Here is a 13988-nt window from a genome sequence, read left to right as displayed (position 1 = left end):
TCTTTATGCTAGGTCTCTAGTTTTACTTTCCTCTACTTACTTATTGTTCATTACTAATCATGGCTAAGTGTATGTGAAGGGTGGGGGATAATTCAAATAGTTATGTTAAAATTATATTTTGTTTGTTCCTTTAGCCCTTTCAATTGAACAACTTGAAATCTAGGGGCTAAAATTATGAAATTTAACACATATATTGCTTTTTTATTTTTTATTAAGTTCACTGACCAAATTTTATTATTGATGGAATAGAAGAAATCCCTTGTAATCCAATGGTACCTGACATCTGGTGCAATAGATAAAGGATTTTTAGGTACACCCCGACACGTATTTTGGAACTGTGTGAGTTTTACCCCATCAAAAGCTCAATATCTGCTTATCTAAACAGTTTCACCCTTTTGTGGAGTAGTCCCTTCAAAGGGAAAATGTTTCAAATTTGACTTAATTCTTACTTATTTGCTGGTAAGGATGAGGTATTGAAATAACTCAAATGTTCATCTTTCATTCAATAAAATTTTATTCTGAAAAACAATATTTACAAATTATTTACAGTATTTTAACTATTGTAATAATTTAAAATAACCTGATAGAATTGGTGATTATAGATCACCTACTCCTCTAAGACGTGTATGAAAACAAAATATAGTAATACTGCTAACTTTTTTGCAGGACATTCTAATCTTACTTAAATTGTTATTTATATCTAACTCTGAATGCAAGAAATATCTTCTATTGTTATGATGAATACGCAGAATAAATGTGGTAGTTTTAAGAAGACACAAAAAGTAAACCCAAATTTAATATTTGCCTTGTACATTGTGTTTAGGAAAACACGAACTAATGATAAAGGGTAATAAATAAATAAGTTAAGCTTAAAAATAAATACTCTAGTGTTCCAAACTGTATCTGATTATACAAAAAAGGCTCTTTCAAAGATGGAATGTTCTTCTGGCTTGTGAATGAAGGATTTAGATTTCTTTCCAACAACAGGCGACCCGCAGAGAGTCAGAAGCTCGGCTGAAAGGTTTGCTGCCATCAGGAGCAACGTACTTGTTAACTTGGTATTCACTCATCACTATGTAGTTGAACACATCTGCACTCAGTTGCTGTCAAGATGAATAAATTGTTAGAACTTGAGTCTCAAAAGAGAAGTGACAGACACTGAATGAGTTCAATTAAATTTTATAAGTTTAATTGTAATAATTATAATGATTATAATATTACTACCAGACTCTCAAGAGTTGTGTTAATCTAAAATACTATTCAGAATAATTGTAAGACAATAGCATTTTGTACACTCTATAATGTAATACCAGCTTGTTCCATAAAATAGACCCAAAATCCAGCAGAAGAATTTTGCTTAAACCTTAGTGTAATAATACATTTTTTACGAGTTCATTGTTACCCAACACATACCGTACAATAAAGGATTAGTCAATCAGATAATAATTTTGAACATGAACCTAAATTGTCAATTTCCTAGAAAAATGATTTGGAATAGATAATTCTTTTCCCCAGTATGGACTCTTCTTTTCATAGAATAGGTTGACTAAACATCACTTTAAATTCTTCAAGTATTCTTTGACAAACTTCAGTGTTATTCCTATGCTTGTCACGGTAAGCACTTTTAAACTGCTGAACTATGATGCTATAATAAGGGAAGAAAAATGTATCCAGACTCAGTAAGATGAAGGGGAATGAGACATTAAGCGGCTGAATTATAATACTGTAATAAGTGAAGAAAATTACATCCAGTCTCAGGAAGATGAGGGGACAGGATGATGAGATACTAATCCGCACAATTATAATGCTATAAGTGAAGAAACATATATCCAGACTCAGGAAGATGAGGGGACAGGATGATGAGATACTAATCCGCACAATTATAATGCTATAAGTGAAGAAACATATATCCAGACTCAGGAAGATGAGGGGGACAGGATGATGAGATACTAAACCACAGAATTATGATACTATAATAAGTTGAAGAAAATTACATCCAGGCTCAGAAAGATGAGGGGACACGATGATGAGATACTAAACCACAGAATTATGATACTATAATAAGTGAAGAAAATTACATCCAGGCTCAGAAATTTGAGGGGACAAGATGATGAGATACTAAATCGCAAAATTATGATACTATAATAAGTGAAGTAAAATCTATCCAGACTCAGGAAGGTGAGTGGATAGAATGATGAAACGAACCTTGGTGAGTGGGCTGGTGTTGGTAGTGAAAATGCCGGTGAAAGCCGCGAGTCCGCCCGATGGCCAGGACCTCCTCCTCCATTGCCTGGACCGCCGCCACATTCTCTGCTGCACTCAGAGTCTGCTCTGTTCCCATCATGAAACCATGCATCACTTTTCCCTTGCCTTGGGGTAACTTTTCATCCCTAAGATTAGGCATAAATACAGCATATTAGTCAGTTTCTTTGTATTTCAAGCTTTATTGAATTATTACAAAAATAAGAAAAATTGAGACTTCTCAATGTAACTATCATTTGAGGTGGTGTGATCGATTTTATGTTTTGAAAAATATTCTTGTATGGTAAATTCCTAACTTTCCTGAATACAAGAAAAGTAAAACATATGTTTGGCCACTCAAGTGAAATTAAAGGCATTTAAAGTTAGTTTTGTAATCAGGCCCAAATACACAAGATTGATGCTAATATGTTTTTTATATTTATGTATGACTTAAGAAAATTATATTTTTCTAATAAAATGTAATTTTTTTAATTACACATTTTAAAATATATTCTTTTAATGAAATTAAATATTTGTTTAAAACAAACCGATTTACTCCTTGAAGGTATAACTCATGTAAATCCTGTAAAAATTAACATTTTTATATACATAAGTTTTTATTTGTTTGGGCCTTATTATAAAATACCTAAATTTCTAACTTTAAATTTCATGTGGAGTGATTGAAAAATGTCTACCTTTTTGTCTACCTGAAAGAGACATAAATTTAACATAAAAAAATCCAAACGCAAAAATTAATATGCCACCTTAAGCTGTTAATACAGTAAGTATCCAACTGTCATAACCCTCATACTACAACTGTGTAGACCTAGTGGATTCTTGAGTTTAGCTTCAGTTTACCTTCCTCTTAGTGCAGCATCTGGAATCTGAATAAAAAAGTCATGGATGAAGAAGCTCAAAATGAACTCTTTACATACTTTTAACACCAGAGACACTTAGACTACAAAGTCTAATCTAGGTGAAGAAGTATTCTCATTGTCTCATCAGGTGCACAATTGGACGACTTTTTTGAGTCTCTTCAGACAAACAACTCCAGAAGTCAAGTCTGTAACAACGTCAGATTCCAGACGCTGCACTAAGAGGAAGGTGAACTGGAGTTAAACTCAACATTCACATTAAATTAACCCTTCCCACCATAGTTATGATATTTGAAGAGAGTTTATCCCTTCTCACAAAAGTAATAAATTTTACAATCTTTCATGATTTACTCAAGAGGTGAAGTTAAGTAGTAGGTAAATAGGAATTTCAAATCGAGTGATGGCAAGTTTTTCAAGGTTACTAATCAATCACGAATCCAGTGAGAACAGACAGCAAACCAACTTTGATTTTATTACAAAATGCTCAATACTGCGGATAACAATATAAAACATACTTTCTGTTAATTATTTTTCAATGATGGTTTGTTTGACTTGGAATACTTATGTTTAATAAGTGGAAACTAAAATATAGTACTCTTTCAGTTGTTGGTATTGTTGTTTACCCGTTAGAAAGATAACAGAATTTTGGAGATTTGCCATCGTTATATGTTATAAAATGTACAACACAACGTTTCGAGAATTGAAATCTAACCTTTTAGTCAGGTGGACACCAATACATATACATAGAATATATGTATGACAGTGGAAATTGGGTATTAATACATTAAACAATAAAGAACAGAAAGAAAGGGTTCAAACCTACCTGAAATCTGCATGGAATCCAGTCCAGGCGTTGTTACTGCACAGTATGCAAAGTGCTGAGCACAAGTCACAAGCACGAGAAGTCAAGAGCACAATAACACGTCACACCAGCACAGGCAAAAGTGGGACACTTACAAAAAATCCAATGTTGGCACTTTCTTTGGGTCAAAGTTGGTCATCTGAAACGTTGGTATAGCACTTTCACCTGAGCTGATGTGATTGTAATCGTGCTCTTAACTATTACATCCTGTGCAGTGATAACATCTGGACTGGACTCCAAGCAGCTTTCGGGCATGTTTGAACCCTTTTCTTAACCTTCTTTTCTACTTTCTGGTATTTATTTGTATATGTATTAATACCCCCCACCTAATGTAGAGGATATATTTCAATCCTCGAAATGTTGTGTTATACGTTTTGTAACATATAACGATGAAAAACGTACAAAATCTTGTTTATATTTCAAACCTTTCATCGTCAAACAAACTATAAAAAAATAATTTACGCTTCTTTTAACACCTATGCCACAAATTTACAACATATCACCTGATAGGGGCTTCAACAAACTCCAGGAACTGGAAAAACTATGTTGAGACGGCCGCTGAGTTGCACCGGAGGCTCTTCGTGGACGTCGAAACCGAGAGCAACACTTACAATCTGTCCTGTCATCCTCGATCTCAGCACGAAACTGTCAAATACAGCGGTTATGAACATTAGGGTAACCAGAAGTTATATCTCTTTGTCCAAACACATAAATGCATCAGAGAAGGTGCTAAATTAAGTCAAGGCATTGATTAAGAAGAAAGGAGTGAAAATAAACGTATGATGCTTTCAATTGAGTTTTTTTGAAGAAGGTGGAAATTTCTATTCCTGTAATCAAGAAATGCCTCTGTATAAATATTATATTATTAATATTAGATTAAATAAAATTAAACGAATGTAACTTTTATACAAAAACATTTAACTATACAGGTCCAAGACTTTTTAATAGGTTGCCGCAAAAAAAAAAAGTATTACAACATTAAATACATTTCTTAGAAGTGTTAAAACTTGGCTTTTAGGTATGGACAGGAGCAGCATGGAGTATATTTTAACTATTCAATAAGTAATTTGTTTTCTCATATAATGTATGTTACTGTGGTATGTAAATATGGTAGTGTATTAAGTTTTTTTAAAATAAGCGTGCCTCAGTGAATAAAAGAAAACTTTTAATATTTATCATTTTGGTTTAGCGGTCTGTGGCAATCTTTAAAACGTATATTTTCTTTAAAATAAGTGTATCCTGTTTATTATTAAATTCACGAAGGGTAAGTTTAGTTTTGTTAATTCTGTTTGGTACGCCATAAAGAGCGTAACAAGAAATTAATTTAATTTATGGGACTAGTGGTTATAAATAGTTATAGTGTCTGCAACCGCAAATGAACTCTGTATCTAAATGAACTTATCTGATGGAATCCCTAATCAGCCTTTGCCTTTGGGATCCTATTTTCCTATTAAAATTACATTTGATTTGTCATAACAGAATTTTATTTTATGTTAGTATAGATTTATAATACTCATATGATTTTGTCTTGGTACTAATATTTGTGTATTTTTTTAGGAAATAAATCATTTATTCAATTAAATGTGCTAGTATTCCACAATCAAAATTCAAACACATTTTTGAATTTTGCAAGTCGAATCCTTGACTAAAAAAAACCTTCAGAAGGCTTCATAACCAAGGATTGAACTCTGGTAGATAAGAGCCAGCTGCTTTGGCGGCCATCTTGATTATAGCCCCACTAGAACTTTGTTTAACCTTGTCTACTTTTGCAATTTTATTTTTAGTTGAATTATGGAAAATGTCTCATTTTAAAGATATAATCCAAATGCATCTAAATGCTTATTTATTTCTCAATATTTTGACAAGTTATTCAGAAAAATTTCAAACATTTTTCATACTTTACTGTTTAAATATTCAAAAAGTATACACTTACAAAAAACTAAAGAGCATTTTAATGTGTAATAATTTTATGTTAAAAATGAGACATCTCCAAAACTGTTATGGTTAGAAATAAAGGCGTAAATGTGCATGTGAATTAACTACAGCCAGCTCAAGCTCTTACTAAATATTATTTCCAGTAAATGTTTGTTACCATTCCAATGAAGTATAGTGTCTAATACTGAGAGTTATTTACGTAACCTATAGGAGGCATCATATATTTATATATGAGTGATTATTAACAATAAAATCTCTGATGTCTCATTATTTCCTGAATAATCAGTAATCTCATGAATGAAAAACGTACCTCAACTGAGCTCGCACCAATGGCTCCCAAATTTGGTCCAACAGCTCAGCGTACTCACATCGAGGTATGCGTGGTTCGATACATTGCTCTAAGTCTCCTTTAGCGTAGAAGCTGTCCGTTATAATCCTTTAAAAAGAAAATTAATTACACAAAAAAGATAATAGTTATGGGAATAAAGGGTGTTTCACTGATCTCAGATTATTGTAGAAAATGTTTAGTGGTCAAAAGAAGCGATTTTTGTTTCATATAAATGTAACTGGAAGAATGGGTGCCTCCTAAAAACCAAAAACCCGAAAAGTTTATGACAAAAATACTTTTTTATCGTAGTTTAAATAATGGAAAACAATTATGAAATTTGTAGTCATAGATTATAAGTGGAAAAATGCTTTTTATGGTAAAAAATCACAATTTTTATCACATAAAAAGATTCCTTAGTTTGTGCTGGTTAAGTTATCATTGTAAGTTGTAGCAAAAAGTTTTTAAGACTTGCATTAGTTTCTACGCTTTGCTTATGACACCTACAAATTGTTGACAAAATTATGATCATTAAAGCAGAAAAGTAGCAGAAGACACTCAAGAAAATATAGTAAAAAGGCCAATTAAGAACTAAAAAGAAGACAAAAGTGATCATAATTACTTTACCAAGAGAATTTTAAGTCATAATTAAGTAAAAGAAAGTAGTAAGAAAAAACCTAATTTACTTTACCTTGTTTTTTTTTGACTTTGGTACAATTTTCTTCTGAACCAGCCATCCAAAAGGTCTACATCTTTATCTGGTCATTGGTTACTGTGGTATATACAATATGTACTAATGTTTTTTAATTATAAAAAATTGAAATTCCAACTAAAACTATTTTTTAATATTTTGTAACGGAAAAATATTAAGAAAATCAATCAAGTAGTTGTTAGCTTCTAACTAACTAGTGACTTCTCCATTTAAACAGCATTGATCTAGAAAAGTTCATCTCTCCCCTTAAATTTGTTGCAATAAACAATTTGATATTAAAATCGAGAGGGTTTTGAGTTTTTTTTTGTGGGAAGAGATTTCATGAACAGAATGGAAGATTTTAGTGAGCATTGACTTTAAAATTTGGAGATTGTTAATGTACCATTATTTGTCTTTTCGTATACTTGCTGTTCCATAAGAGAGGGGGAGGGGAAGCGAGACAAAACTATAGACTATTCCACTTTGGAGGCTTTGGTTCTCAGAGATTATATTTCTGGACACATGTAAATGCGAGTAAAGTTCTTCCTTAAACCTTTAGACCACACCCTGAATTTCTCTGAGATTAATCTAGGAACACCTTATAGGTGTGATGGTTGTTACCTGTAAGCATCTGATTTGTGCACACTGCACAAGATCTCACTGACGAAAGGTCTTTCTTTAACCTCCAGACCACACCCTAAATTTCTCTGAGATTAATTTAGGAACACCTAATAGGTGTAATGGTTACTACCTGTAAGCATCTGATTTGTGTACACTGCTCAAGATCTCACTGACGAAAGGTCTTTCTTTAACCTCTAGACCACACCCTGAATTTCTCTGAGATTAATCTAGGAACACCTAATAGGTGTGATGGTTGTTACCTGTAAGCATCTGATTTGTGTACACTGCTCAAGATCTCACTGACGAAAGGTTTTTCTTTATGATTCCTTATTATGGTTTCTACCTCCTTTACATTGTCTTCTGGAACCATTTTGCCAACAATGTCTTTTAGTGTTTGGGCTGAAATGAAGTCCGTGATACCTGGAATCAAGAATTTAGTATTCTAATTTACTATATGTAATTTAGTAGAAGCAAAATTTACTGAAAAATTAATGAATTTCCTCACTTGACAGATATTTTGATGGCAAAAGTCTGTTATTTTGAAATATTATTATTACTAACCAGTGATATTTGGCCTAAAAATTAGGGACAAAATAAATGCACTTGTGTTACAGCGTACCGATAAGAAGTAATGTACGAAAACGTGTTACAAATTTGATATATTTTTGTTGTATTGTAAGTTAATATACCTATACAAGACAAAACAAACACTTTGTATTAACAAGGTATACAGATGTAGAAGTCAAAGAGTGGGAAAAAACATTGGAAATTAAATGTTTTGCTTATTTGTCCAAATATAAATGGTGCAATTAAATACCAAAAACTTTTCTCCTAAAAATTCATAATTGCCTATGAACAAATCCAAAATAATTGAAGACATGTTTCGGTTGTGATACAAGGTGCCGGTAACACAATTATCACAAATTTAAATTTTATTCTTAACAAATAATAAAAAAAATTGGCATTAACGGACCAATGTGGCATAAGCAAAAGCATAATCTTAAAATCTCTGTATTTAAATCTCATAACTTAAAAAAGCAGTAAATATCCGTTTTACCAGTGACTACAGTGTAATATAAAAGAACCATAAAAATCAATTGTAAAACCGATCATCTTTGTAATATGCCATACAATTTTGGAACATATTCTTAGAACTATTATTAATAGTTGGAATCTGCATTAGTAAGAAAACTGATAAAGGAAAATTTCAAACAATATTTTGTATCCAAGCTTATACATATATTTAGAATAGTTTTGCATTCTTCATGACTCTTTATAGTAAAATATAAAGTACACTTTTGTTGGGACTAAATATGGTTGAATATTTTAAATTATACTATCATTAAATCAAAGAAGGAACATCTTTTAGATCACAAAACCTGTCTTATTCTCTTACAAAGGTCATTGAAAAAATAATCAAATAAAAATAATTTATTGTCAAACTGTAATGTACATAATATAAGAAGGTCAAACAACTAGTTGTCTAAAATAATTTATTCCACATTGTCTCTTAATACAGTATAACAATCATTAACACTGTACAGGCAAGATTTGAGTAACAAATTTTTTTACACATTTCTTAAAATTAGTTCTACTTAATTCTTTTATACTTGAGGGCAATGCATTGTACAGTTTAATTCCTTGATATATGAAACTGGATTGGGTGCTTGAAAAATTACATTTTGTTATTACTAGATTATTACTAGATTATTTCTGTTATGTGTATTGTAACTATGAATATTACTTAGGTTAGAATGGTTGATCAAATTATCTTTTTCATATAAGTGCACATATAATACATAAATAGAAGGCAGTGTTAAAATATTAGGTTAAAAAAAAAGAAGTTTACAGTGTTTGCAGTTTAGAACATTACATAGCAGCCTAACTGCCCTTTTTTGTAGAATGAATAGCTTGCTAGCAGCTTGTGAGTAACGCCACAAATCAATCCTATAGGTTAGAAAACTGTGGACATAAGCATAGTACATATGCAGCAGAAGGTCTGAGGAAATAACACCCTTTAGAGATATAATTAGGAAAATGCTCAGAGCAATCTTAGAAGCAGCATAATCTATGTAAGATTGCCATTTAAGATTAGATTGAATGTATACTCCAAGAAACTTGAGAATGAAATCATTTTCACTGCTAGTGTTATTTTTAAATCCTGAATTTTATCGTTATTAATACATAACTTGTTAGCTGCACACCAATCGTTCGTTTATAATCAAAGTCTTAGAACCAACAATATTTTTAAATTCAATATCTGATTTAGAGATGACTATGAGCCCCAGGTCATCAGTAAATGTGCTTACACAGCTCTCACCAACATTGGAAGGCAAGTCATTTACATATGCAATAAATAGAATTGGAGCTAAAATGGAGCCTTGTGGAACTCTATAATTAACAGGGTGTGTTTCAGAAGTAGAACCATTTAAATAAACATACTGACTCCTATTGGAAAGGTATGACTTGAAGACATTTACAGCAAGTTGACTGAAACCATGTAAATATTAGTTTTTAGGCCAATTATGGAGAATAATCTATTACAGTATATAGAAATTGTTTATAATTTTCTTACTTATGATTCATTCGGGTAGGCGTAATAAAAAACAAACTGACCAATGATATATCCCTGGTCTCGCAACTTGGAGACTGTGAGGACAGAGTTGAGGGAGTTTCCTCCGAGGTGGTAGAAGTTGGCTGAGAGGGCCACAGTGCCTCTGGCAGCTCCTCCTAGCACCGAAGCCACTGTCTTCAGCAGACACTGAGCTGCCTTAACATCGCTGACACTACTCGTGTCCAAGTCTACAGCGGCCGGCTGAGTGCTACTACCTGTGAGAGACCGGATGTTAGTTACAACCACTCAGATCTACAACACCCCTCTTCAGCTCTTCTTACCAAGTTTTACCGGCTCACCTGCCTTCTCAGCGTATCGCTTCAGCAATGTCTGACGATCGACTTTACCATTGTTCAAGAGTGGTATTGAGTCTATTACCAGAACCTGAAAACAGAATTTAATATGGAAAAGTTGTCATTGGTCTATAGTTAGAGTAACCAAAGAATTAGAAGTATTAGTATTCTTTCGGTAACAATACTTTGGATGGTTCATTTTGTTGCCTCAAAGCTTTAAAAAAAGGAATATATTTATTATATAAACACAGATAAAACATTTTTTTACATAGAGGGTATTCAGTAAAAGTGTTTAAATACATTAGGATATGGTTCTGCACATATGAAAGTATGTCCTAAAACCTTCAGTTTTCCATCTATCTGTCTGTATTTGTTTTATATAAAACATTATAATCTATTGAACCAGTTAAGATAAAGATATGAAACATGAGAATTGTATTATCCTTTGGTAGACCTTATTGAAAATAAATTAACAAAACATTTTATCCATTTCAAAATGGTGTCGGTTTAAAATTTTTAAAGTCAAATCACAAATACACCGGTATATTTATAAAAAATGCATAGGATACCAACTATCTAGTCATTTTTATACCAATTTCAACGGTACCTTTTTCGAAGAAATCCCTGGACTAATCATGTTCAATCATGACAAACTAATCATGTTAAACCACCAAAGCCAATAATCACTAATTGGATAGCTTCTCTTCTCATCAGTTGTAACAAGTAACTTATTTACAAAATTGAAACAAAAGTTTAAAAACTATATTCACTTAAAGTACTAATTTGAAATATTTGTGGTTATGAGTGAAAGAAACTTTACATTATTTTCTTTTTACTGATTTAAAAATTCCACAACCGTGTAGTACATTTGGTTGAAAAGATGTTGTTTTAGGGAACTGTATTTGTTGTGGGAATTTTGAATTTTGAGATGTGGGGTAATCTTGTTGTATAGGTTCAGTGCTGAGTAGTAAACTTCAGCTTCATATAAGACTTATCAGTAAACTGGGTACTGATAAAGATATCTGTGGCTCAGCTGATAGTTATGTTCATGTTGGTGTTTATTTAATTTTGTTGGGTACCTACCAGCTTCAAAAAATTGTGATCTTATTTGTTTATTTGTATTTGTTGAATATATAAGATCTTCCAAACTCAAAGGACAAAAAGGTAGGAAACAAATCTTTTCCGATCAAGACTGGACTCTCTCCCTTAGAACGTTTGGTCATCCCTGTCTGTCTCTGATTCCTAGCCTACTTGAGTGAGAGGACTTATAGCAAGTATAAGTCATCTCACAAGAAAAAAATTTTGGGGATCAAGACAACTGATATTTTCCCGTAGTGGACAGAAAGTATGGCCCCATTTTTTCCCTTAAAAAGTTATTGAGCCGTCTCTATATTTAGGATGATCTTTCAGCGGTACATGTCAGTAGTACTGAATTATTTAAATAACAATAATCGTTTACTAAAACAAATTGACAATTTAAAAATGTGGGGTGGGGTAGTCCAGACCCCTTGGACCCTTGTGCTGGTTACATCCTAGGTGTTATATCATTTTAGAAAATACGGTGCAGAATTTAACACATTAACTAGATTTATAAAACCGTATTGGTATCGTCCTTACTTATTGCAAATTGAAATTATGTAAATGGTAATTTTTGGATTTATGACTTTGTTGGAAAAGTATTCTAAAAACATTTCTCAGACATCAAAGAAACTTACCTGAGGAATTGCATATACAGCTAAATAAGATTGCAGGGCAACTTCAATTTCTTCTCCAGAAATGTACACATTAGGATGTAGAGTTATGTATGCGATTATCATCTGTAAAATAATAAATAATCTATTAGTATGGAGCCTCGATAAATATAAGACAATGTTTGATGCCCCATGACTCTCATATACAAATATCACTATTAGTATTTTCTTGAATTGGTAGAACTTTTATTCATTTGATTAAATATTATTGCAATAGTTTTTAGTTATATGCTAAAAAACAAGTGATTTAAAAAATTAAACTCCCGTAACATTCTCTTTGACAGTCAGTAGACACATCATTGAAATTCATACCAGGCCAATCATTTTTATGTTTTCCATGTTGTCTTTTTGAGACTAAATAGCCACCACTCCTGATTGGTCAATGGAGGTGTAAAACAACAGGTGATAGATCTATGACAAAGTAAAAAGTAAATGAGTTCAGCACAAGTCATTTTGCAAATTATATAAAATGAAAAGATTTTCTGAATACTTTTGAAATGTCAGAATAATGGTAGGTATTGAATCAATTGATACCAATAAAATACGTCACATCAGAAGATGCTATTTGATTGACATTGATTTTTCATATCTACGTATGTACATTTCTGGATCATGACAACAAGGTAAAGTCTACTTACATCTGAAATATAATTAATTTGGAACAGACGTGTTCTTACACATGAAAAATCCTTGCAAAGGATTAGGTTTATGGTTTTTGGAGCCATTCGCAAAATTATTTAACTTTTGAACCTCTTGGCCATTAAAACTGAAATAAAATATACCGGAAACATTGAATATTGCTCCAACTTTAAACCCAATAATTCAGAAATGGATCGAGAGATTGCAATATCATTAAACTACTAGTTTTAAATCTAAAAAACCAAAAACCAAATGTTCTAAAATTTTTAGTCCCAAGTATATTTTTTATATTAAATATTAGTAAGTATGTTGACAAATATTGTAAATGAGGTGGATCTTAGAAGAAAATTCTACCTACTGCAATCTGTAGTGGTGATTAATATAAATCTTTTCTATTCACCCCCGAGAAAAAAGTTCGATCCAAGCAAGCCAGAGGTACCCTCACCTGATCCACCTCCCCAGGCCTGTAGCATAGAACAGCAGTCTTGTCCACCTGCGGCAGTTTGTTGAGGGCAGCATCCACCTCTGCCAGGTCCACCCGGTGACCTCTGACCTTCACCTGAGAGTCTGTCCGGCCCTCGTATAGCACTGTTCCTTTCTCCCAGCCGTCCATAATCTCCGGTGTGGTACAGACGAGCCATGTCTGTAACCAAAGTTTCAGAAATGTTGGAAATAAAGAAAAATAGTGATGAGTAAAAAAATCAAAATGTAACATTTCAGTAAGAAACAGTGAGATAGTGACAATACTGTAAATTACAAAAACTATATATAAAGCCAACCCTCCATAAATACTTGATACAAAAATACAATGTTCAATTCTAACCGCTTTAAAATTCATCTGACAGTCATAAATTATTGTCTTGATCTGCAGTGAAAAATTACAGTTTATGATTGTGAAGTAATGGACTAAGCAAGGTGATTTTAGTATCAAACAATAGAAGTTTGGTATAGAGAGATTAATAGTTTTACTGCGTTTTACAATCTATATTATAAAATAAATCTTTGGATTGAAATTTCTGCAGATACGAAGCAGAAAGGCAGAAGACTTACTTTATATTTCTTATCAAACTGCAACTAGATAAAGAGGTTATCTGATTGAAACAATAACAAAAGATCTGTTGTTTCCATTGAAATGTAATAG

At 32.2% G+C, this 13988-nt stretch overlaps 1 protein-coding gene across 1 annotated transcript; it reads right to left on the bottom strand.

The window, feature by feature from the left end:
- Window positions 1-496: 496 nt before the first annotated feature.
- LOC124373421 (N-(5-amino-5-carboxypentanoyl)-L-cysteinyl-D-valine synthase-like) lies at window positions 497-13488 on the bottom strand. The gene is given in 12 exon segments (XM_046831794.1): window positions 497-1103; window positions 2206-2241; window positions 2243-2390; window positions 4482-4516; window positions 4518-4623; window positions 6224-6349; window positions 7811-7970; window positions 10167-10379; window positions 10464-10548; window positions 12173-12274; window positions 13293-13448; window positions 13450-13488. Coding segments are annotated over 12 exon segments (1344 nt in total). The 3' UTR covers window positions 497-965.
- Window positions 13489-13988: the final 500 nt, after the last annotated feature.

Source organism: Homalodisca vitripennis, unplaced genomic scaffold (assembly GCF_021130785.1).
Source record: "Homalodisca vitripennis isolate AUS2020 unplaced genomic scaffold, UT_GWSS_2.1 ScUCBcl_5502;HRSCAF=12250, whole genome shotgun sequence".
In the NCBI taxonomy this organism is placed as follows: Eukaryota; Metazoa; Arthropoda; class Insecta; order Hemiptera; family Cicadellidae; genus Homalodisca; species Homalodisca vitripennis.
This window is presented reverse-complemented; position numbering and strand designations above follow the sequence as displayed.